At 34.7% G+C, this 26,358-nt stretch overlaps 4 protein-coding genes across 12 annotated transcripts in view; 2 read left to right on the forward strand and 2 right to left on the reverse strand.

The window, feature by feature from the left end:
* Positions 1 to 19: 19 nt before the first annotated feature.
* On the reverse strand, positions 20 to 3,021 carry LOC126924800 (T-complex protein 1 subunit zeta). The gene is made up of 7 exons (XM_050739665.1): positions 2,785 to 3,021; positions 1,623 to 2,214; positions 1,195 to 1,530; positions 1,046 to 1,111; positions 742 to 964; positions 490 to 658; positions 20 to 404 (listed from the first exon to the last, which is right to left on the reverse strand). Exons 1-7 carry the CDS (start codon positions 2,919 to 2,921, stop codon positions 332 to 334), a joined length of 1,596 nt encoding a protein of 531 aa, XP_050595622.1. The 5' UTR covers positions 2,922 to 3,021; the 3' UTR covers positions 20 to 331.
* A 212-nt stretch (positions 3,022 to 3,233) lies between these two features.
* LOC126924806 (NAD-dependent protein deacylase Sirt4) lies at positions 3,234 to 5,093 on the forward strand. 3 transcript variants are annotated; one of them, XM_050739675.1, is made up of 4 exons: positions 3,234 to 3,644; positions 3,774 to 4,050; positions 4,133 to 4,415; positions 4,492 to 5,093. In XM_050739675.1, exons 1-4 carry the CDS (start codon positions 3,578 to 3,580, stop codon positions 4,837 to 4,839), a joined length of 975 nt encoding a protein of 324 aa, XP_050595632.1. In that variant the 5' UTR covers positions 3,234 to 3,577; the 3' UTR covers positions 4,840 to 5,093. The 3 variants fall into 3 exon arrangements, with proteins under 3 accessions (XP_050595632.1, XP_050595633.1, XP_050595634.1); XM_050739676.1 differs by having other exon boundaries at positions 3,235 to 3,644; positions 3,726 to 4,050; XM_050739677.1 differs by having other exon boundaries at positions 3,235 to 3,644; positions 3,778 to 4,050.
* A 303-nt stretch (positions 5,094 to 5,396) lies between these two features.
* LOC126924798 (puff-specific protein Bx42) lies at positions 5,397 to 8,751 on the forward strand. Its single transcript, XM_050739663.1, has 8 exons — positions 5,397 to 5,745; positions 6,048 to 6,201; positions 6,388 to 6,555; positions 6,642 to 6,949; positions 7,060 to 7,195; positions 7,255 to 7,510; positions 7,655 to 8,036; positions 8,194 to 8,751. Exons 1-8 carry the CDS (start codon positions 5,732 to 5,734, stop codon positions 8,402 to 8,404), a joined length of 1,629 nt encoding a protein of 542 aa, XP_050595620.1. The 5' UTR covers positions 5,397 to 5,731; the 3' UTR covers positions 8,405 to 8,751.
* An 884-nt stretch (positions 8,752 to 9,635) lies between these two features.
* Positions 9,636 to 26,358, reverse strand: part of LOC126924796 (IQ motif and SEC7 domain-containing protein 2) — a 138,905-nt gene continuing 122,182 nt past the window's right edge. For 5 of the 7 annotated variants that reach the window (XM_050739653.1, XM_050739659.1, XM_050739657.1 and 2 more), the window contains 7 exons: positions 19,803 to 20,150; positions 18,406 to 18,949; positions 16,901 to 17,260; positions 16,086 to 16,459; positions 14,178 to 14,833; positions 13,630 to 13,971; positions 9,636 to 13,427 (listed from right to left, as the gene is read on the reverse strand). In XM_050739653.1, the coding sequence (XP_050595610.1) occupies positions 13,156 to 13,427; positions 13,630 to 13,971; positions 14,178 to 14,833; positions 16,086 to 16,459; positions 16,901 to 17,260; positions 18,406 to 18,949; positions 19,803 to 20,150 (2,896 nt within the window). In that variant the 3' untranslated portion in view covers positions 9,636 to 13,155. The remainder of the gene's footprint in view (positions 13,428 to 13,629; positions 13,972 to 14,177; positions 14,834 to 16,085; positions 16,460 to 16,900; positions 17,261 to 18,405; positions 18,950 to 19,802; positions 20,151 to 26,358) is intronic. The other 2 variants (XM_050739658.1, XM_050739656.1) reach the window with 2 other exon arrangements.

The raw sequence follows: 26,358 nt of genomic DNA on the forward strand, positions 1-26,358 counted from the left end.
ATGATATTTATACAAACGATTATTTCATTCTTCTTTTTTATTTAAATCATTAATTGTACAAAGTTGTATTCGAAACTATCATTTTGCAATCCGAGATCATATCTATCTCGATCAGTGATGGAAATTTCACAAATAATAAACGTTTTTATTATTTCCGAATTTTTTAATTTAAAAGTAGCATTTTTATTTATTACGCTGTGCAATTCTTTTGTTATTTAAAAGCATATAAAAACATAGAAATTATGCAGAAGGTTCAATAAAGATTGTGCAAATACAATATTTAAATTGGATGAAAGAATCATAAAATTATGAAGTGTTCGATCCGTGTGATTTAACCTTTCAGAGACGATAATCCTGCCCTCATAATTTCATCAACCAGAAGGAGATTACTGGCAATAATCGTGCTATAAATAAAAGTTAATACGTATTTGTAAAAAGATATGATACTGTCAAATTTCAATCTAAACAAGATTTTATAAATATATTTACCACGAATTAATAATTTGTTTCTTCACATTGTAATTATCATAAATACCAGCATCCGTGGGTTTCAATGCTTCACCTGAAGAAATATCTAATCCTACCGCTTCACCTAATGTAGACCTTTCTTCTAATAACTTAACAATTGTATCCTGTGCATCAAATCCACTATTTACAGCTAGATAGATAAAAAAATAAATATTAAGACATACAAAACGGAATAATTTTTGAAAGACAATTAGTTTGAAATATCTTATTTACCAAGGGTTTTTGGAATGACGAGTAAAGCTTCTGCATAAGCTTGTACACCCAAGCGTTGTTTTCCTTTCACTTTTTCTTTATACTGATGAAGTATTTGACTAGCAGCTACTTCGAAAGCACCAGCACCAGGAATAACCGCGCGATCGTCAATAGCATTTTTAATAGCTCTTAGACCATCTCTTACAGCGTCTTTCAATTGCTCTAAAGTGTATTTATTTGGGCCCTACAAATTATCAAGTTGATTGAAGTTATTGAAAATTAAAAGAGATCATATAAATTTAGAAAATTAAATTTATTATCCTACCTTTAGCAGGATCGTTACGGAATTTGGTTTCTTGCATTCTTCAATAAATGTATATTTTGTCTCTCCCTATAAAAAAGATAAAAGAGTATTTTTTTCATTTTGTGTAAAATGTAATCATCTAGATATTGCATTACTTAAAAATTACTTACCAACACATGTTCGTATACGAGTCCGGCCCATCCTAAGTGTTCTTCTGTTAAGTCGTCAAAGGAATTCATAGCTGTTCCACCACAGGCCAGTGCTAAACGTTCCATATTTCTACGTTTTGCTCTGCGCAAAGCCAAAATATTTTCCCGGGCAAGCATATCCAAGGATGGTGGGTCAATGCCTTTCTGATTTATGACGACGAACGATTTGTCCGTTCCGTCACATAATTTTTTTTTTAGTTCGATTATTTTTCTTACCCGATTATCGATAAATTCACGTTCTGCAGCTACCAATTTCTCGCGCTCTTCAGCAGTTTTGTAAAAAAACCCACTATTCACCTTCATAATAAATACAATTTCATTATTTAAAGGAGCGAAATATTTATATTTTACAGAAATGATTGATTCTTTTCCTAAATTACTTCATTTACCTCACTCTTTTCATATTCCAAACTAACATTGCAAGTTAGTATGTAAGCATTTTCTACTCTCTTAGGCATATCTGGATGTCTAGATCCATGGTCAGTTACAATACCACGAACTAAGTTAGTATCTGCTGCAGTTCTATGCTGCATTTCCATTAATTCAACCATATGGAGATCAATTTCTTGATCTTTCTGTCTAATAGTCAAAATTGCATCCACACAAACTTCTGTTAGTTTGTCTGCTACAGTAGGATGGACTTTAGTTCTAAGCGATGTTCTAGCAATGCTCATTAGATTTTCCTTTGTGGGCTCAATCAGAATCTTCAAGGAGTCTAATACTTCCAAAGTTTTCACTCTAGCCAGTTCAAAACCTTCTGTGAGCATTCTAGGATGAAGACCCTCGGATATATAAATATCAGCTTGTTTTAGAAGCTCTCCAATGACTAATACTGTGCTAGTTGTGCCATCCCCGGTAATATCGTCTTGAGCAGTGGATGCTCTAGCAATCAGAGATGCTGTTGGATGTTGAATTTGCATTTCATGCAATAATACATTTCCATCTTTTGTGATTTTAATATCACCTGCTCCAGACACCAACCTTGAAAAATTTTGTATTATTGAATTTCAAAAATTGATTTGGTGATCAATTGTATATATAAAGAATTGAGTTATTAATTTCCATAATTGAGTTTCCAGATTGTTATTTCTCTAGTAAGATAATAAAATAGTATAAGTCAAAATTATTAGTTTTGCAGAAAAGCATATATAATATTCAAAATGCAATGTAAAATTAGGTATTAGACTTTGGATATATTATTAGCAGCTTAGTTAGAAAAATGGGTAAGAAGTGAAATTGATTTATGCTATTAGAACTATAAGCAAAAACAGTAATATAGAAAATGTAGAAAATATTAGATCATTCTGTCGATTATAATTTGACTTATACTCCTTTTCTTGTCCACCAGAGATTTCACGGAAATATCGATCTTACCTAATAAGGATAATATACTTAACTGTAATGTTTTAATGTAACAAGCAAATAGTAGTGGAAAATATGAAATATAAAATAGTTTTCGTAATTTTATATCTCATACTTTTAATACTTCACTTTAATTTATTAAATAAATGATAAATTGTTAAATCAGCACGTGAGAATAAGAATACATACATCTTCATGGTGCCTTTCGGCCCAAGATTCGTTCTCATCACATCCTGAATTCCTTTTGCGGCTGATATATTGACAGCTAAAGCCTGAGCAGCTCTAGCAAACTCAGCTTTGGGATTTAACAAACTAATCGCTGCCATTTCACTAGATAATAATCAAAATTTGCGAAATAATAAACGTGTCGTCTCAGCATGCAAGCTTCTATCAATGGCTTCAACTGTCTGAATAATACAGTATGTCAAGTAGCCGATGTTCAGATTCAACAATATAGGGATTTTCATTTTATAACTTCCGAAAAAAATGTAAATCTTTTCCATAAATTTTTTAATTCTCTTTAAAAATTGCAAGTTCATTCAAAAATCGATTAAAAAATGCTCAAAGCTATTAAATTTAAGAATATGTCTAATTCATTGATATTTAAATACCGTTCTTTATTTAATGTTAAGTTGGTCTAGAACAATCTAAGAATGACACAAAAATTTACTTAAATTCATATATTTACATAAGGATTTTCCTTTTTTCCAAGCGATTATCTTTTTTAAATGTTTAGCTCTATTTTAAAGTTTTATTTCATTGTTGGAATGATATTTCTGAATGATTTTTTATTATTGAAGAGGATTGTTAAAGGAAGATTTGAAGATTGTTTTAGTCATAGCATGTGACGTTTTTGGTAATCATTTTGACATGAAAAGATTACATCACAGGCGAAAATACCATGATGAGATAAAAAAAGTAACCTTAAATAAAATTGTACAATATTTTCATATTTTTAACATAACTGTTATAAACATAAAAGATGTTTAAAACAAATGTTATATGTGTAAAGTCATGTAAGACTGTTAATACAATAGGAATATTATTATGTGAGTTTTTTTCTTGTTCCAATATTTGTATTTATCTAGAATGTTATTATTGTATTATATTATTATGATATTTATTTATAGTATTCATTGATTTTTATCAATATGTAATGTGAATTGTCATTATTAAAGATAGATCATATACATCAGATTTTGCATTTGTCCCAAAATGTGAACCGGTGGAAGACAGAGATTTGTTGATGTTAAAGGGTTTTATCAATAGTCACAGTAATATGTGCATATTAACAGGAGCAGGAGTATCCACAGAGAGTGGTATTCCTGATTATAGATCTGAAGGCGTTGGCCTTTATGCAAGAAGCAATCGCAGACCAGTTCTTTACAAAGACTTTTGTAACAGCGCTGAGATTAGAAGGCGATATTGGGCTCGAAATTACATAGGTTGGCCAAGGTTGTAATTTTTCTTGTTTAGAACTATAGTTATAAAATGATACACAAAAGTTTGTAATAATTTTAAAATATTCATTTCATAGATTTTCTTCTGTTAAAGCAAATAGTGTGCATGAAATACTAAAAAAATTAGAAGATCATAACAAAATAAGATGTATCGTTACACAAAATGTTGACAACTTGCACACAAAAGCAGGCAGTAAAAAAGTGATAGAGTTACATGGGACAGCATTTAAAGTAATGTGTCTCAGCTGTAATGAAAGAATATGTAGATATCAATTGCAAGAAATTTTAGATAGAATGAATCCAAACATGACAGGAACTAGTGAAATGATAAGACCCGATGGAGATGTGGATATATCACAAGTAAATGTTATAAATAATTTAAGAAGTTCAAGGATAATCTAAGAAACTTTGATTTAAATGATTCATTTTAATTCAGGAGCAAGTAGAAAGATTTAAAATTCCACCATGTGAAAATTGTGGTGGTGTTCTTAAGCCAGACATGATCTTCTTTGGGGACAATGTTCCACGTCAAATTGTAGAAAGTGTCAGATATAATGTTGAGCAGTCAGATTCTCTACTAATTTTGGGTACAACACTTACTACGTTTTCTGGCTATCGAATCGCATTGCAAGCTAGCCATGCTAAAAAGCCAATAGCTATAGTGAATATTGGAAAAACCAGAGCGGACTATCTTGCGGAAATCAAAGTGGAAGGTAGATGTGGCGATATTTTATCGAGAATTTACTCAATGATTAATCAACATGAGGAATGTATGGAATGTTAATTAATAGTGTACGGATTTTTATGCATTTTTAAGAAATTTAAAATTATAAAAACGCACATAATGTGCAAAAGTATACAAAATAATTAAAGTATAATATGTATTATTTTTATTATTTATAAAAATACCAATTTGCATAAAAATTCGCAACTCATTAATTAAGTAGAAGTAATGTAAATAGTTCTTTTCATGTTGTTTTACATATTGGCTGTGATTACTCTAGATTAATCTATTTATAATGTACAAATAAAACATCTTTTTCCAACAAAAAATTTTTTTACAATACTTTATATAATATTCTACTTCCTTTATAGGAGGTTTGATTCTAGTATTGAAATTTTAGAAATGAAGATATTTGTTTTCATCAAAAGAATATAATTATTTTTTGCTTAAGTCTTGTTCGTCTTTACCATCTATCCATAATTTTTTAAATTATTGTTACTTCCGTATCTGGTAGATAGCAGCACACGACTTGTCCATAAATAAGGATAGCAATATCGTGCGACAAATACGGATATGTACATATACTCGATACCGTCAAGGGGACACAATAGATGCAACTAATAGTGTACATATAGATGTGTATACAAGTATAGCAATAACGTTCCGCTTTTTCACCGTTACGTGGTGATAGTGTTTCAGTACCCACAAGAAACTAACTAAAAGGATTAATTTGTGAACTTTTGTGATTATGTCTTCCGAATTAGACAACTTTCTTATTAAATTCCTTTTAACCTACGAAATACATGTATAAAGATTTACAGATTTTATTCAACGAATCGAAGCATTAGCTGAAAGAGTATATATTTACATATCGATGTACTTACTAGATCGCAACGCTTTATGATTAGTATATCAGTTACAGGTGGAATTATTGCATTCTGTAATTAATAAAATGTCGTTAGCAAGGTTAGTTTTTGATAATTATTCTATAATTATTTTCTTATTACGTGTAGAATACCGAATTATATAATTTTTGTATTATACGATGCAGTATAATATAGAATTTTCTGAATCATGTATTTCAGTGTATTTTGATACAACCTGACGCGTACTTGTTAAATAAAGCAAATGACATAACTGTATCTGAATTTGTGTGATTATTGTAGTAATTTCGCTGTTTGCAAATGTTTTTTATATTTTTGAGTATATTACTTATATTTATTTGTATTTTAATTCATAAGAATATTTATAAAATGTTTCTGTTATAGCTTATTACCTACACCATCTCAGGTCGTGTGGGATAGAGAAGATGAAGCAAGGGAACAGAAATTACGACAGAGACCTGTATCTGCTCTTGTCAAAGCTGTTGTTACTGCTCCACCATATGGCCAACGTAAAGGATTTGTGCCAAGAAACCCAGAAGTAAGTGATTTTATAACTAACTAAGTATAATCCTCTATTTATCTATAATAAATATAGTGTATTTGTATATAATAATATGATATGCAATGATACCCAGTGCTGGATGTGTACAATAAATGAATGTTTTTGTATTTTTCATTTTGAATTGTCTATATAAGTTTCTAAAGATTCATATTAACTGTGCAGGATTTTGGAGATGGTGGAGCATTCCCAGAGATTCATGTAGCCCAATATCCACTTGGGATGGGAATAAAGGGAAAAGAAACCACCAGTAATGCTTTAGCAGTACAGCTCGATGCTCAAGGAAAAGTGAAATATGATGTTGTTGCTAGACAAGGTCACTCTAAGGATAAGGTAATTTAATGTACATCAATAATACTATTTAATTGCGTAAACATTTGCATTTGGTTTATTTTTGCTTATATTATGTTCTCTTATAGATCGTGTACAGCAAACTGAGTGACTTATTACCTTCAGAAATTACAAATGAAGAAGATCCTAGTTTGCAACGTCCACCCAATGAAGAAATTGATGAACTCACAGAAAAAACTAAGAAGGCTTTAGAGAAGATAACAAGATCAAAGATAGCTGCAGCAATGCCAGTAAGATGCGCGGAGAAACAAGCTCCTGCGCAATACATTCGATATACACCTTCCCAACAAGGACAATCATTTAATTCTGGGGCTAAACAAAGGGTTATTAGAATGGTGGAGGCTCAGATAGATCCTTTAGAACCACCAAAATTCAAGTGAGTTTCAACATTATGAATTTGCTTGGGACTAAGCACCAAATAAATTATATTTCAAATATAAGTTATGTTAACTATGTTGTGAATAATATAGTATCCTTTAATTGTAGAATTAATAAGAAAATACCGCGAGGTCCCCCATCACCTCCAGCGCCAGTGATGCACTCGCCTACGCGGAAAGTAACAGTGAAAGAACAGAAAGAGTGGAAAATACCGCCCTGTATTAGTAACTGGAAAAACGCGAAAGTAAATAGGTTTTTTTAGTTCGTAATTGATTGATATTTTACTAACAAAGATTTTTTCAGGGATACACGATCCCGCTCGATAAACGACTAGCTGCAGACGGTCGTGGGTTGCAACAGGTTCACATAAATGAGAACTTTGCTAAGTTGGCTGAGGCTCTTTATATAGCAGATAGGAAAGCTCGAGAGGCGGTAGAAATGCGAGCGCAGCTTGAGAAGAAACTTGCCCAGAAGGAAAAAGAGAAAAAAGAGGACCATCTGAGACAACTAGCGCAGAAAGCTAGGGAAGAACGTGCTGGTTTAAAATCAGCAGCAATGGGTTCGTATATGCATTCTGTGCACTTACATAATCATACAAAATCATCTATAATCTTGACTATTTTTAAGTATTTAGAATACATTTAATATCGTGTTATATCGTAATGTAGTGTTTAATAGTGTCGTGTTTTTTGCTATTACATAGAAAAATCGGAGGAGTCGCGGGAAAGAGATCAACTCAGGCAAGAACGACACAAGGACCGTGCCCGAGAGCGGAATTTGGCACGTGCTGCACCTGACAAGCGTTCTAGATTGCAACGTGAACGAGAACGCGACATCAGTGAACAGATTGCACTCGGTTTACCAGCAAAGAGTATTCCTAATACCGGAGAAGCACAGTTTGACCAAAGATTGTTCAACACTAGCAAAGGAATGGATAGTGGTTACGGGCATGATGACGAATATAATGTTTATGACAAGCCCTGGAAAGATTCTAACTCTATCGGCTCTCATATATACCGTCCTAGTAAAAATATTGATAAAGATACTTACGGAGATGATTTGGAGAAGCTTGTTAAAACGAACAGGTTTTTGTTTGATTATTTTAATATAATTATATCAATGTATTGTGTTTCGATTAATTAATTTGACAAGAATTTTTAAAGATGTTTAAGAAGTTATAGAGAAGAAAAAAGCTTTTGGTTTAAGTGTTCTTATATCAACATGTTTCTATTGTAATTTTAGATTTGTTCCGGATAAAGAATTCAGTGGAACTGATAGATCAACGACACGCTCAGGACCAGTACAGTTCGAGAAGGATGAGGAAGATCCTTTTGGTTTGGATCAGTTCTTGAAGCAAGCCAAGCGTGCGAGCAGTTCTACTACCACAACAACAAAACGCAAAGACGAGCGGGAACAACGGAGAGACGATCGCGACAAACGAAGGAAACATTAACTTTCTTTGTTGTTTATTTGTTCTTATTATTTTAGAACAATTTTCCTTTTTTTATTGTTATATAAGATAGTTCTAGATTCAAGTAAATGGAGCTTAAAATTAGTCGTTTCGATCACCTTGATAATCTAATCAGTGGTCGGTTTTACAAATACAACACAGATATAACATTCAAACAAGTATAAAATGCCTTACAATTTTTAAGAACGGTATTCATTTTTAATTCTTCACACTATGCTGTGAAAGAAGTAAACTTTTACAAGAAAATGAAAGGATGTATACAAACTGATTGAAATTGCTAAATATATCGATTACTTAGTATAATAAACAACAAGAAATGTTATATTCTATTTTCTCCCTGATGGTTATTTATGTTATGTCTCATTTTATAAGAGTAAAGCTGGTTAAAGTTACGTTTCAGACTCATAGTTCTTTATTAACACAATGTGCATACAGCGTTCGTTAGATTAACAAAGGAGGCGATACTTTCGCACGGGGAGCGATTGTTATTTCTAAATTAATAACGTAGTTACTTACTTTCTCATCAAATATTTTTTTTCATCAAATGCGTTTATCGACACCGTTCTTTTTTTGCATGTCGTCATTTTTCGCAGATCGCGTCAAATTGGATTAAATCTAGTCGCCGTAAATTCGCGAATAATTCATGGTAATGATGTTACGCAATGTTGTATTGCTTCGATGTTATACGATCACTGTTTACTACTTATTCTCGTCATATCCAAACTGCTTTTTTTTCTTTATTTTCTGTATCTAAGTTAATCATCCTAATGAAACTTTATACCGTCATAGTGTCTACTTTGGTACCCACTAGTTTTATTAAGAGTCAGACTGAAATTTATATCTTTCGCTTATTATATACATATAATGTATATGTATGAGATCGTGCAAGAAATCTTTCATATAATCCAGTTGGATTGCTTAAAGATGTCGTAAGATGTAGGATGACTGTACATAAGGGACAGAGTTTGAAAAACAGTATGATTACAAACAATCGAAAAATCTAATGTTCTCCTCGTCCCTGTCCAAAAACGGATGTTGATGGCCGTCTTCGTCTTTTCTAAATAAAAATGACTACGCATACGATTTATAGGAATCAATCATTTATAGGACCATTCGTGAGAGCGTTTATGATGGTTATTTCATCTTTTTTTTTACTTTTTCATGAATTTTCTTGTAGATACGGCGACTTAGAAGGTGGTCTTTCTAATCAGTCTTTTCTTATTTTCTTTTTCATTCGTAAGAAGTTTATCACAGAAGAATTTCCGTATATTGATCATCTTTCTTTTCATTTTTTAAATTTCGGGAATCTGAACGAGCATTTGTTTCATCGTTCACGCAAATTGACGCGATCCTTTGTTATATTAGACTGACCTCATACTTTTTATTGTAAACCACATCCTTAAGAACTACATCAAGGTTTTTCTGACAAAGTTTTATGGAATTATTTTCTCTCTCTCTCTTTCGCTCTCTCCCTCGCAAACATTACAGCGTAACCGGAGAACTCTCCTGATGAGAAAGACTAGAATTAATAACGCTGAAGACTACGGACTTGTTACGGATCCATGGGAGCCTATGTACAATTAGGATGAACACTTTGCCAACTATTCTTAGTTGCGTTCGAGTTCTCTCGGTTTTTGTTTCCTTCAGCTGTAAACGACGCATATATACTTGGCGGAAGAGATATAGCGAGGTTATAAATTTAATTATTAATTAGCGACATCGATTGATGTAATTGCGTCCAACGTCGTACGCATTTTATAGAAGTACCTCGAATTTCAGGCCATGAAAGTCATTAATAGATTACGGATTTTTATGTTTTATATTTTTATGAACACAATTATAGAAATGGAATCTAAGCAAAGATTTGTTTTACTCGAGTACTTTACTTTAGATATTTTGTATATTTTTGCATGTTACATCCATTTTGTACATTCTTTCATTTTCAGAATTTCCATAAATACATAAAAATTTGTAGTCTAGTCATTGGTGACATATAAAATTTTTTTATATATGCATTATGTGAAAAATAGCAAACTGCATATGTTTAGAATCTACTTTTCAAATTTTATGCTATACACAATTTTTCTTAAATGTTATATAAAAGGAGAACAGTTCCATAATATTCTATAATATATTGAATGAGGCTTTTAATTCCTTCTCTTTCTCCATATGTCTCAAATTATTGTTTAGTCTCTTGAAACATATAAATTTAAACACATCGCTGATTTTATAATCTCGCTATGTCTTTTCCTATAACAATACACGTCTTTGTAAGACCTATATTCTCATCTCGACAACATGAATAGCTATTTTCCAGTTTTATAATTAGTTAGAACCTATGCGATCATTACAGCCTCTTTCTCTGTTTACTTTGGAGAACAATAGACATTTAGATTGAGAAACTTGTGATAGCAGTCAGAGTTTACGTATAGTGTAAGAGTATTCAAACACTTGTAGATGCCTTTTATGGTCATATTACATCTGTATATGAAATATTTTGAAATTTTATTGGTGCTGTAATGAGACCAGACTATCATGATTATATTGAGCAAATGTGAAACAAATACATAATACATATATATGTCAAAGTTTTCTATGGTAAATGTTCAAATACTCTCACAAATCACTATAAGAGATAAAATGTAGCAAACCTTTTAGTCCTTAGTAAATCTATTACTTTTAATCTGAAATATGTGAGTGTATCTCCTTATGAAATTGTATGCTCAGAAAAATAAGCTGCTTCTCTAAAGAAGATCTATTTCTGTGACAGCTGAAGGATTCAAATTACACGATTAAGGAAATATAATTTGGAAACAGACGTTAGAGTGCTTATCGATCAGAAGTGCAAAAAGTGTTAGAATCACTTGAATCTCAAGGTTATTATTAAAGAGAACTACGAAAATAAATTTCAAAGTTTATACAAAAACTGGTAATGTGTGCGTACATTACATCATGACGTTAATTACAATGAAACTCCCAAAGTTCGAAACGTATTATAATAATGTACAGTGTATCAAATTTCACTGATTAGTCACTTCGAATCGAAATTAATCGGACAATCCATTTTTTTAATTGCTATTAATTGGTATTGTGATCGCTGGTAATATATATATGTACAAGTTATTTTACTTTTCCAAATGTAATTCTGCAGCCCTCCAAAAAGATTGTTTATCTCTTTAATAATTGATAAGATTATTAGTCAGTTTCTCATCTCTTGATGATAAGTTGTGGCAGTTGTTACATAAGGCATACAAGTTGTCCTCTTCCATTCATTGATCCTTATAGCATTCGTTTAAGATGACGCTGAGAGTTAGCTACACGTGGTACGAGACGAGAAACCAACTAATTTGGTTAATTGAATTTTCTCATTAGTACGCTGTTTCGGAGAAAAAAACTGCTCGATTCTGAACACACAAGCAGAACTACGATTTGCAGAAGATTATGAGAATGTACCCCAACAACGAAAAAACGCTTCTCTGTAACTTCTTCTTCTTCTTCTTTTTTTTTTTTTAAATGTTAATACTTACAAAGATTGCTACGATCCAAACGATTTATTACTTTTTTTTTCATTGATGAGATATTAAAAATTTGTTAGACATCGACATGCACCTAATATCAAGAAGGGGATTGCTTATCGGTTTCCTTAGGCTACGGTTCATGTTTTTTGTTACAGAATTATCATCATCATCATTGTAATCATACAATTGCCGTTATATATCTATTATATACCTATTATGTACAACTGTTCAAGTATAGCTACGTCGATACTTGCAAAAAAACACGATATTACACTAGAGCCATTCTCTTCCCATAAACCGATCATATTTTTTTCTTTTCGAAGTGATAAGATTTTTTTTTTGAGTCACGTGACTTTTAGTTGAAAAACCGGTTTATGGGGTCTATGCGATCAACGGAACGATTATCTACATGCGTTGAGAGGATCGCATCGCTCTCCATTGGAAATTATTATAAATATCATAAGAAAAAGTGAATCGACGTGTTATTTTTTTTCATTTTTGGATGAATAAATACTATACATGCGCCCCTATAAAGACTACTTCAACGCGCCATCTTGCCAAATTTGTTTCCTTTGTCTCGAGTGATCGCGATTGGATCCTGCCCAATCCAATAAATTTACATCGCCTATTCAATTGTCTCTTCTTATTCTCTCCTTTTTACTTTTTCTTTTTTCATCTTCATCGTGTTACTTCTCAAAGTGCATTTTCAGATCCCAATTAATTATGGGATAACTTGTCTTCTCACCTTTATCTTCAAGATGCATTGGCCTTTTTAATCACGCATAAAATTGGCGTCCATTTCGCTTCCTTAAAAGCCGAGGGGAAGTGAAAGAGTTCACGCGCTCCATCTGACAAAGAGACTGCACGATATTTGAATTATCCATTTGATTTACATTTTAGCAATATAAAACATATAGGACATGCTGTTCAAACTTTTACAAGGAAATGAGGCTCGAATATTCGGTTATCCTCCATATTGTCAACATAATCCATAAATAATATTATAACTATAATAGCGTTATAATGGAAGCTATAACATTATATACAGGTTTGTGTGTATTATGTATATGAGGGATACATAATTTCGAAGAACATTTTCTCACGGAAGTTTGAATAGTATGTACTAAATGTTTAATATATTACTATATAGGACGTGTCCCCTTGTGGAACTTCCACTTTGGCCTGTTATCTCTTAGGTAGCACCGGAAGGATATATTACACTTCCGTGGTGCGACTGTACGGGCCGGATTCCTCCGATTGTGAAAGTTTTCGTTCCCGTTTGGCGAATAGACCCCCTAAAAAAGATGGCTGCTGAGCCAGTCCCTTAGCACCACCAGGGATCGTAGCCCCTGGATGTATAGGATGAACTTGTCCAGGATGTTTAATGCCTTGGCTCATTGAGCTGGCAGATGTAGATTGAAAAGAAATCGACATACCGCTATCGAGTGAGCCCACGCTTCCACGTCGCTGCGGTTTTTCACCAGCAACTGTGAAAAGTAAAGATACAAAAGACATTAAAATTTCAAATATTATTTTTCATCAAAAAATATTGTTTGCCTTTTTAAAATTATAAAAACTAGAATACTACAGATACATTAGCAGAATAACATAAATAATTTAATTAATATAACATGTATGTTAGTACTAGTAAATGTGTTAATACGTAAAATATAGAATAATTTTATTTACATTGTTCATGTATGTCCAGAAGAGAATTACTAAGGGCAGAACGTTTTAATTGGGTATCTATGTCGGTAGTTTCCGATCTTTCGGAGTAGGGCCCCGGGCAAGGACATATCTCGACATCTGCCACTCCAGAGTCTCTATTTTCAGCGCCGCCCCTCGCACTTCTGCTGCTCTTCTGTCGTTCTAGTTCCGTCTCAATCCGTAAGGTTTCCATCTCGTCCATTTCGCTGATGGATTCTCTGAGATCCTCCACAAACTTGCACCTGTCGTGTGCGTTCCTCGCGTTAAACGTAACCAACACCTTTCCATCCACGCGCTGGGAGAGTCTAATTCCATACGGATAATCTGAAAAATAAAAATCTTAGTTAGAATAAAAACTAAATATGTCTTGATGTTTAGATGTTAAAAACTAATAATTCTTAATTACAACAAACACAACGAAAGTACATTTCATCTCACCAATTCAGTATTTAATTTATAGGTTAATGAAAAGAGATGTTAAAATATTTTCCAATTGTAAAGAGCCAAAACAATTTAAATGTGAAACTCACGAGGAACTTCAAACAGCGTGGCTACCATTCCGCACAGTGGAAAGCTTTGTCTGAACGTATAAGTAACGCTGTTCTTTTTCTTGCTCAGGATCTTTGTTACAACGAGGAGATCGTTGAAGAGAAATACTTCTCGTTGATGTACACCTGGTCTCTCTTTCTTGTGGATGTCTGGGATCTCATACAGTCTACAATAGCAAACTAATCTTCTATGAGGCAAGGCCATGTTAGGTTTCTTGCCTACTATTGTCGCTTGGACTTTCATTACTTGAGAAACGTGATCTGAGCCAGGTTTGAATTCGTTTTCCTTTACTCTTTCATAAATTCCAACCAATATATCTCTGTCAATATCTCCACAATCGTCTATGCCTCTGAGGTTCTTGACAAAGTCATCCAGCCTCATTCTGCGTTCTGGTTTCAGGTTTGGTGTGTGCAGATCAGTGTTCAGCATGATTATTGCGAACGCTAATACAAAGACAGTATCTGCTGAGCGTAGCCTGGATACTACATCGGGATTGCAGTGGCAATAACGTTGACTGAACACCTCCATTAGTCGTTCTATTTTTTGAGCTTCACCTGGCATCCGGAAGTATGCTTGAAACTTTCTCAAAGCGACGTCTACCTGCATTCCCGATAGATCCAGCTCGTGGGAGAAGCATCTGAAAGATACAAAAATGATTTACTTCATTACTTTTTTATATTTTTATTCATGTTCTTCCGGGAATATACGTATAATTATTTATTTGTGGTTCTGACATTATAGTAGGGGCTAAGGTTGTAAATCAAACCGTGAATTTTATGTCCACCTGTGGACATATATTGCGTTTTGTTTTAAGTATATTTTATTTAACTATATTCTATGTACAAATAGAAAAGCTATATATGTTAATTACTATTTCAATAAATCGAGGAGCGAAAAAGTAAAATTGTAATATGAATATAAATTTTCAGTTTAATATATATGAAATATATCTTATATTAAAATTTTCTTTGTACAGCACTGACCAAAGATTTAAATCTTTATTAATTAAATTGCCATCTATTCATATTTTTGTCAGCTTCATTGATGATGATTTCATACACATTATCATGTATCTGGTACATGTTAAACTTGACTTTTGACTGATTTTCGACCTTACTATTCGGTGACCCACGCTCTTAATCATTTTAAACTCAATATTTATTCTTAAGTATTTTGTTCGCTAACACGTGTTCCTTTTCCTGTTTGCCGTGTGGTCCAGTTGCGGTGGCTCATGTTACACGTTTGTCACACTAACTGAGGCTAAAGAGGTTCCTTTAGAATTCAAATTTAGTTTCGTTTCATGATGGACCACCCACTGTAACTTTTAAAATAGCACTTTCATAGACTTACAAATCAAGACTTTGGGAATAACATTATTTAATATCTCTATTCGATATTATTTTAATTGTTTAACTTAGTATTCTAATAAAAGAAATATTTCTCATATTTTCCTTAAGTCTTATATCAATATCTTGAACGTTGATAATTGTACAATAACCGCGAGTAATGTTATATGCTACCAATCCTCCTTGACCTAAATTTTTTTCGAAATCGCAAAACTATCGACCGGCAAATAGATCAATGCCATTTCCAGTATTTCTTTCACAGCGGTTCACAGAATTACCCTTTGCGCCACTGACAAAGAATCAAACGCAACTACTGAAACGAAACAATTGCGTTCTTAAAAAGTGACAAGAGAGAAAACGACTTTCTATAATAAATAACGAGCAACGAACCCAAACTGCGTGTTTCCGCTACGTCGATCACCGATCACTGTGATAAACAAACAGATTAACTTTCTCTGACTGCGCTATTATCCTCCATATTTACTTTTTTCTCTTTACAGTAAAACAAAGAAAAAACATAAAAATGTATAGCAGAATACTTACTCAAGCACAGCCATGTTGAAGGGGTTTTGAAGGTTTCCAAGATATTCTCCTATCATCTGCTTGGACAGTCCTTTTCTACTGATCAAAAATCTTGCTACACCCTGAGGGCTATTTTCCAAGAATCCTCTTCTGATCAAGTAACTGATTCCTCTTTCTGGTTTCTTGTTGAATAAATTTAGGCCTACTCGATACTGACGTTTTCTTACTATTTCTGATACTTTATAGCTCGTCTGCGGTATACTTTCTGGATGATCCATGAGAGGAAGCTGGTAGCCGGAACTGGCATGGGAGTGACCAAGATCCTTCACACTGCTTATCATAGTAGTTGAGTCTGTTGTGTGATTGGCGCATTCTTGGTGTTCTGGTGAACTTGACTGTACAACAGAAGATAAAAATTAGATTAAAAGAGTTGTGATTTATGGTTTAGATCTATTATGGTATTTAATTCGTGAAGATTAATAGAAGATGAAAAGAAAATAATTAAAGGTTAACAGGTAAACGACGGAAAAAGAAATTTAAACTGAAATTGTATGCAGAAATATATATGTATCTTATAAAACATATATTATACATCTATTTGTACTGTTAGATATATTCTACTACAAAAAAGTTTAATCAGTTTCATTAATAAATGGAAGAAAAGTGGATTAAGGGACTAAAGATTAAATTCGTCACAAGAGAGGAATTAGAAACAAACCAAATCAGACTTCTCCTTGAATATCGTCTAGCCCAAAGTGTCTAGAAGCTCGAAGAAACAAAAGAAAAAGTTGATATAAAAGTAAAAACAGAGACACAGAGGTAGAATGGAAACTCACGATTCCTTTATGCTTCCACACAGGTGATCCTCTTTGAGCGTCTCCCTCGGAGCTCTCGCAATTAGTGGAATCGCTGCCAGAACTCTGAACTGAGCTTAGGCTACCGTTCTCGACGCTTTTGCTAAGGCCATTGTGACGTGGTTCCATAGATCTGGACGTAATGGAAGACGTTCTTTTTGGCACTTCCGGTGGCACCTTTTTCGCGGATCCTCTCGTTCTACCGGCGGAACCAAGGTGACCGGCACTACTCCAGTTCTGAACCACTTGTGTCTGAAGATTATGAGGCGTTGACGGCGACGTGCATGGTGTACGCAGCAGATCCCTTGGTGGTGTATCTTGTCTGATGCTGCACAACGTGTCCTGGAATAATAACAGTGATTTTCTTTACAGTCACTTGTCTAAATTGCTTGAAATAAGAATTATTATGCGAGTCAGAAGGTAGCATGGAATAAGTCTCTTTAGTGAGAAGTTTCCATTAAAAATTGATATAGATGTGTTTGGAAGGTAACTTTGAAGATAGCATAACTAGGTATTTTTAGTAGGAATTTTTATCAGAAGAGAAGATATCTCGTAAATACAATAATAATAAAATCCTGTTTCCCTCAATTATTTTTCTATTAAAATAGCCTTCCTTTTCACTTTTTATCTATAAACTATATAGACTAAGTACTATATCAATCAATTTAAAGTATAAATATTGTTATAATCTGAATCAAATTAAACTACATTTTAACTTGCCTTTCTTTTTCTAGTATTCATCTATTAGAAGTCTGTTAGATCTATTTATTAGATAGTCTTTTTTTATCTTCTATCTACGCCAATAAATTACACGTGATAATGATCAATTTAAAATGTACAACAGTGAGCATATAAATAGGAAAAATGCTTGCTGTAAATTCAACTAATTTAATCGTATTATGAAAGGTTCCATTATTATCTTTCTTTGTATAATATAGGATTTAAAAACATATCTTGTGTACTTTAAAGCACTATACTCAAATTTCTATTTCTATTTTTATTAGTAAATTAAATTGAATTTGGTACTTTCCAAGAGCTTTGGAATGCAGGAGTGAGGATCAAGGAATATTTTTTCCCTATTTGTCATTATAAATAAAATTTAGAGAATTCATTATCCACAGCCTATCTTCTTAAAATTCAACGTTCTTGATCAAAGAAACACTGGGTTGTCAGATAAATTTTAAACATTTCTCAAATCACGTTTTTGAAATAACAGAAATTTTACATGGATAGAACAATGACACTGCTCAGTAGATTGCAGAAGATTAAACAAAATGCTTGGTTTAATTCTACTACTGCTTTTACTATTGTAAAATTTATAATTCAGATCTAGAAAAGGTCTAAGAATTATCCAACAACTCAATACATAATCTTCTATTATTATTCAGTATGATCTTCTCAAAATTCAATTTTTCTCAGCAAAGTATAATGAACTATTTGTATTAAGTCATAAAAGACTTATACCAAGCTATAGGGCTTTTAATCACCTGTGGATTGTAATAATGCATGCTAGACCCGCTTTCCTGAGAGCTGGACTCCCAGCACGGACTTGGTGGTAACTGTTGGTGTCTGTTGCAAGGACTCGGTGCCAGAGAGGGCGTATGTCTACCACTTTGATGTATGTTATGGTTCGCGTGCTGATGACCAGCGACCTGAACCTCGCACCTGCCGCTCTGGCTCCTCGGTATCGGAGACTGTGAGTTCTCCACGTGCCTCCTTTCCCTCAGAGACATGCTCCTGATGGGCATTGGTCTGTTCGCCGTCTGTGGCTGTTGTATGTAAATTTGACTGTGATATACCATCCTCTCATGTTCATTCACGCCCGTGGCTCTCTCTGTAGTTTCCTGAAGCTTTCTGCTGAGACGTTTTTCAGCCTTGGCCATGGCGGTGATGGCTGCGAATTTCTTCAGCAGAGTGTATCTTCTGAATGCTCGTTGAATAGTCAGTGCGGCGTTTCTTGCCTTCACACCGCCGTATTTTCTTTCTAACATCTCAATCTGCTTATCCAATAGGTCTTGGGATAACTCGTACCTGTTTTGAAGGCAAAAAATGTTGAGTATTGTGGTGGGAGGCTTTGGATTTTTGGTTTTTAAGAAAAGTCTGTCGTTAACCCATGAAGAACTTGATCTTTATTTAACTTTTATAATGATAGAGAAATATGTAAGAACGTGATACAAGAGACTTCAAGAAGGGTTAATGAATCTTTCGAAGAATACAAGATTACCATTTTTTTACTGTTGCCTTCGCAACTATCTGAGTTTTTAAGTAGAGCTTAGAGTGAAAAATGGGTTAACGTGAAGAATAAAAAGGTGAAACTCGACTGGATCTGAACTGGCAACGAAGACGTGCACTCTGGGAAAGCTCGGACTTTTTGTCAGCCGCGAACAACGTAGAGATCGCTTGTGCATCGATTCTTTCGAAAACGGCAAATAAAAATTTAAGCCGTGAAAGCTTGCAGACTGTTCCATAAGAAGCTTCCGTAATTGATGCCCGGAAATTTGGAAATTTCAAAGAACTTTCAAATTCCGTTGGAAACCCGAAATTATAAATCTCTAAGAAACTCCGCAGAAATCCAGATTTCCAAAGAAACCACAAGTTTCGAATTAAAAAAAAGATCTCGCAGAAATGCCAAACTCCAAGGAAATTCCAAATTTCGCGTATCTCAAGACAATTTCGAGCCTCAAATTCCAGAAAGGAGCCAATTAAAAAATTCCAAATTTCAAGGAAATCCTAAATTCTGACGTGAATTCCACGCATTTCAGAGGAAATTTCGAATTTTGAAGGCCGAACGAATTCGAGGACCAGCAATTTGACCCCGAACAAAGCGAAAAAAAAAACAATAAAAAAAAGATTGAAAGAGCGAGTAAATCAATGTTGATCTTACGCAGTCTGCAGCCGGCATCTCTTCAGCACGTCTCCGTTACGTACAGGTCCTTTTTTAAGATGGTTTTGTTGATACCCTGTGGCCTGTGGCTGACCACCATAGCCCTGCACCATGGTACCATAACTTTGGGGCTGACTGTAGCCGGCGTGAGTGTATACTCTCACGTTCGATGTCGAATTGTATGGGCCGTGTGCGTAGTTCTGGTTCTGAACGTACGACTGACCCGTGATGTAGGACGTCGTCAGGGAGGTTTGACTGCCTGACGAGTATACGCCGTGCATTCCGCTCCCGTGCACCTGGTTCACGTTCGCCGCATGCTGCGATGGCCTCTCCATCTTCTGCGGGAAACTGTAACAGAAGTTCGATGGTTGAGTTACAGATGAGCGATTTTGGTAGTTCGTGTATGGCGGATATAGTTGGATGCAAATTGCTAAGCTGTAGAAATCTTCAACTTTGAAACTCCAGAATTCTACAATTACAGAACTCCAAAATTCTACAACTTCTTCAGAACTCTGGAACTTCGGAACCCGGAAACTTCAGAACCTTGGAACTTCAGAACCCTGGAACTTCAGAATCGTAGAACCGTAAGATTCCAGAAATTTAAGGCTCTAGAGTTCTGGAATTCTAGAACTTTAGAGAACTTAGAGATTTTAGAACTTTAGGACTCCAGAACCCTGGAACACCGGAACACTGGGAACTGTTAAACTTCAGGACCTAAAGGCTGAGTAATTTTGAAAGTGATTCTGGAAATCTGAAAGTTTAGATTCTTAGAACCCTAGATTTCTAGAACTTTACGGCCCTGGATCTGTAGAAGCCCGGAGGTTGCTAATTTTAGGAACTTTAGAACTTCATAAGTTGACAATTTTAGCATTTTACAATTATGCAATGTAAATAAACTTCAGGCAATATTCCGATTCCGGATGATTGGTGGACCATTCGGATGGGACGAGAGAATCGTAATAAATGTATAACAGCTCTAGCTGTTTCATTTAAATGCGAATCTTTCGATTGAAATGAATGCGTAAAATTTTCAATCAGAGAAATAAAAGTGGCGTATTCGCGAAAGCGGAACGCTTTCATCGCCGGATTCAGTGTCCCACGAAAAAGAAGGAAACCGACGTAAATGTGAAATGTGGAATGGAAAGGTGGTCATCCAGAAGCGACAACGTTAACCTTTGATTTTCTTTTCCACCAAACACTCGTTTTCGTAATTATCGTATCTCGTCAGTGTGAAGCTCGCATCCCTCGAACAGATGACTCCATGGAACATGGATGTATAGCTGTCATCGTGTAACATATAATCGAGAGAAATTGATACGAGTCGTGTTTGATGGATTTTGCTTCGATTCGCAGGTGTTATAGGGAAATTGGATGCAGGTAGAACAGTGTACGATTAGGTGCAACCAGTCGTTACGAGGATTCGAGTGATTTATCGTGCCAATAAGACGTTTATGGTTGTGTATATCCGTATTTCTTCGTGGTTCACATGGTTCTACAATGCTATTATAATGCCAAACGTACTACTATCTCGCGCAATATACATTAACAAAATTTAATCGTGCAAAAGTGTATTTCGAATTTAACGTCACATCGTGTAAATCGTAAAAATGTACATAACGTCAAATTCTCACATCGAAGACATATTTTTCTCGGTGGAAATTTTCAGCTTAGTAATACGCAATTAATTAAGACGTCTCTTAATTTTCGTATTGATGAAACACGTTTACAAAGAGTATGGCAGCCTTGCGTTATAACGCGTTAAACAAGATTATATTGTTTCATCCATAATGACAATAATTATTGACGATTCATTATGACGATTCAGATTGATAGTAATGGAAAGTCTCAGAGCACAAACGACATGTAATTTTATTCGACAAGAGTGTGATTAGTCTTCAGTCGTAATAGAAAAATCTACGTAAAAATATACGTAATGGAAATTTATAATAAAATTCTCTAGACAAACGTATATAATATTTGAGACTTACGGCGAATTGTCTCTGGGTCAACGATAATACCGATAAGAATTTATAATTCGACATATTTTGATATTACGCAAATTGATAAGCGTGTTAAACTTTGAGTTTCAGACAATAGCAATAAGTAGAAATCGCGAAAGGAAAACACGTGGTCGATGACGATGGAACACCAAGTCATAACGAGGTTATCGCCAGCAATTTGCAAGTTAATCTAGCAGACTCATCTTGTTCTTGATCGCGTATATGTCAATGTGCGAGCATTGGTTTATTCAATATCCGCTCGCCATATGATTGCCAAACGTGATTTCCGGAGTTCCCGGTCGTCCGGACAGACAGACTTACGATTTCCACTGAAATGCGTTCCCAACGTTCACGCGGCAATCGTTTATTGCAATATTCGTATAATCTTTTTTAATAAACGAAACTCCTTACGATTCCGCTTTTCGTTACGAAGCTTTTCCTAATTTATCATTTGATTTCTAAGAACGATAACCGTTAAGTTGCATTTGAGATCCGTTATAACGAGACGCGATAAAGTGCACGCGTACCGAGCGAAAATTCAAAGTCGATTTTCTCGAAAACAAAGCCTCAAACGAAAAATGTTTATTCTATATTTTCGACTTCTTTTTTCGCGTAGAATCACCCCCTTCCCGCTTGTACCACCAGTTACCAACCACCCTGTATAATAGTAAGCTACGTGTACACTTTTAACTTCAATTATATGATTATAAAGCAGTATTTACGATTATTTTCTAAGTTGTGTTTATAATAATATTCGTAGATTACCTCTCAAAGATATGGATGCCAACACAGTGCACCGTCAGATGCAAGATTTGTTCTCATTTTTTTTTTTTTTATTGATGCTCTAATAAAAATGTTCAATTGTTCAATAGGGCACTTTCTACTTCAAAGTATCTTCTATTTATCAGTTATATTCAAAATGCCCTAACTGTCAATTTTCATACAATTTTTACAATTGTAAGAAGTTGAAGCGCTCCGGTCATCAATGACCACCGTGGCGTCACAGGAGAAACCGTGATGGGTCATATATGACCTAGGTGACAGTCAAAATGTTAAACGAAGAATATGAGCTAAATAACGAGTGTGCCTTTATAATTTAGAATCGTTAAATGTTCGATTACGATTCGAAGTAGCGTACATATCGATACAGATCGAGGGGAATGTTAATTTTTATTAATCTTCGATCATTAAAAATTATCGTTCGTTGTCGTTTTCACGGATACTCAATTTTCCTTTCACTTTTTACGTTCAATCGCATCTACAACCAGTTAACAGGAATATTTGTTGCTTTCCCAGCAACGAAGAACCACAAGAATCACATTTTCAAATCGCGTTCTCGACAGTTGCACAGAAATTCTTTCCGCTTTTACCGGGGTTTTCCAATTTCTCTTTCCTACGAACGATCCCAACAAACTAAATTACATTTCACTCGACAAATATCCGAAATTCAAAGGCTTCACCGTAGACTGTAAATACAAATTGAAATTTGTCGTTTCTTTCTTTCTTTTTTTTTTTTCTTTTCTTTTTCTCCGCCGTTCGAACAACTTGACAAAATAGATGCGAATCCACCGAAGATAATTAGAATTTTCCAGCTGCAAATGAGATCTCTGCGAGTGGAAAATTTACCAGAAATAAGCCTGCCAACCGCAACTCTGACGAAACATCGCTCGGCGAATGCTCGGAAACTCACGACGAAAAACGCCACTTCTGTGCCGACAGCTGCCAGCAATTACCATTCAAGGGACCGTTTCGCGCTCGTGAATCACACGCGGTGAATCATCCCTCGAAATTCACCCCCGTACGATTGTTGGATAACCACCTACCCCGTGAGAAATCCTGCCACGCAGACCACCATCTTGATCCTTCCTTTTACCACGCTGCACTGGTTCCACGATTTCCCTTAAATTTATCCAGTCAGAACAAGGTGTTTCTTGTACATCACCACATTTGTAACTTCAATAATTAATTACTCTATTAATTACTGTGTCTTTCGATCTTTGATTCTTCTGTATTTTTTTACTTATTCATTTATTTATTTAATCGTTAAACACTTTGCTACAGAAAGAAGATGGAAAATTTAAGCTTTTGGAAAATTGGTATATCTTTGAGGGATGAAATTGATGTGGCTGTACGTTTGATATGTTTTTACTTGATGGAAGAACGAGCGCGCTAGGATTTTCCAGGTTTTCGGTTTATAGAAGGTAAAAGCGCGACGATTTGAAAGGTTTTCGTTCGGATTAGATGTATCAGTTCCTTGGAATGTGTCGAGCATCGAGTTTTAGCGGTCGCTGAGTTATAGCTTGGACTGGGTCTACGAAACTTTTCAAAATTCTTAACGGTCCTACATCTCGACGCAATTTTACATTCCTTGCAAATCTTCCAACCGAGAAGAGCGCGAGTTTTCAGCGTGAAATTTTGTTCCAATCTAGATTAGATTATGTTGCTTTCCATTAGATTATGTTCACGTCAAATCCGATATAAATTTCGAATAAATCCGTTGAAAAACACTTTAAACTTTTTCAAACATCTATTTTTTCGTATTAGCCTTAGCTTTCTTCTTCAGGATCAACGTTCACTCCACGGAACAGACGATTTTCTCCGAACTTTTTAACACGCAATTTCCACTGGACTACAGGATGACTTCACCAATTGTTTCAGGTGATTGGACGCAGAAGAAGGAACACGGTTCGATGCAAACTGCACCAAGGATCGTGATAGTCTGACGATCGTAAGGTGAACTGAGGTGATGGAGGATCGCGAGCAGCTGGCAGCCAGGGGCATTCTTCGTCCACGAGAATCGGAAATCAGTGACACTGGAGGGACAAGAGGGTAAAGGAACACGTGCACACCGGCCTCAACAGTGGTGTGCAACCTTCTGTTCCTTAAACGATCTTCCCCTTCTTTTTATTCAATTATCCTTTGAACGCAGTGCACAGATTGCTCGAAAGATTTTTATTTCTCCAAAATGTTATTTAGAGGAACAATTGCTTATAAGAGGAAGAAGATTCTCCGTGGTTAGATAAACTTTCTTCCACTCTTTCTCTTTTTTAGATATCTGTATAATTTAATTGGCTCAGCGATATTCATATTACTCTTCCTGCCAGAATTTTTCTTTGAATAAGTACGTACTAATAGGTGTATTATATTGACAACAATTATTTAGATTAATATTATGTATTATACATTTGATACAGATCTATCAGATCTTTCATGTGTTTATTTCGTGTATTATTAACCCTTTGCACTCGAGAGGCGACCTTCAGTCGCCACGGCATTCCACGACATCTCCAATTGATGAGAGTGCAATATTGGTTCGTAAATTGGTTCTTTGTTAGGAAGTGTAAAGTGTTAGACTTTAAAATGGAGATAAAATATTTAATCCCATATCCCTCCGAAACCATGGTTCAACTATGGTATTGAAACAACGTGTCGAACGTTAGCTCGGATTCGACGATCATGGCAAAAGTATTATAGTTTAGAAACCCTAAAAAAAGTGGTTTTCTGAAGTGAAATTAGCTCAAATGAAGATGAACTTGATTAATTATATCAAGAATGCATCTTGGTGAATGCTTTATAAATTATCATACAAAAAAATACAGAAATTAATATTACAAAATCATATTTTCAAAGATGTAAATATAGATAAATTATTAGAATATAATTTCTTTGTAAATTAATTTGTATATGAAATCATTTTACACTAGCGTCACGTATACGCTAAATCATCCGCAGTAGCTGCTACGCCCAGCAGAAAAAGTCCTCGAGTACAAAGGGTTAAGATACCTGGATTTGTTTCATTGTATAGTTATCAGTATATTTTCCAGGATACACGAATACAGGCACAACGATGAGCAAAGAATATTACAACCATTGACAATTACAATAAACAAAATAAATCGATGTATTCCATCGTATATTAATTTTTTATCGACATTATTTATGAGGTTTGTAACATCGAGGATTGAACGAGATTTTGTAAAGTAAAAAATCGACTCGATCTTGTTGGTTCTAAAGTTTCGATTAAAAGGAGAAAAGAAATTCTCGTTTTGCAAATTAATTACTCGAGCAAAGGAATAGAGAGACACGTAACATCGAGGAATTGAAATTAGTTGGACCGTGAAACGGGTTAAGAGACACTGTGAGATAAATGGCGTGTATACTCTGGCGAAGCTTCGTTATTCCATGAGAAGCGCAGAGAGGAGTAAAGGGATATATCTTTTCAAGCAGCCCTCGAAAACACGTATCGGCTTTCACATGTGTGTCAGCAGGTACACGAGAGAAAGGGAATCGATAATGATGATGACGATGATGACCGTGACACTCAACCTTCCACACCTTATGCAATGAGCGTTCAATTAAGCGACTTACGTAAGGGTCCAAGATGTGGAAGGATAAGCATATGTGATTATGGTTTGTACGTTAGGCTACGCGAAGTCTGAGAAGTTTCCTTTTTGATTGGATTTTGCGAGGGACTGGCTGAGTCATCGATAATCGGACGACCTACGTTTTCTTGATTCTGTTTTGTTGGAAAAGAAGCGGAGAAAGCGGAGTTTTGA

Source organism: Bombus affinis, chromosome 15 (genome assembly GCF_024516045.1).
Source record: "Bombus affinis isolate iyBomAffi1 chromosome 15, iyBomAffi1.2, whole genome shotgun sequence".
In the NCBI taxonomy this organism is placed as follows: domain Eukaryota; kingdom Metazoa; phylum Arthropoda; class Insecta; order Hymenoptera; family Apidae; genus Bombus; species Bombus affinis.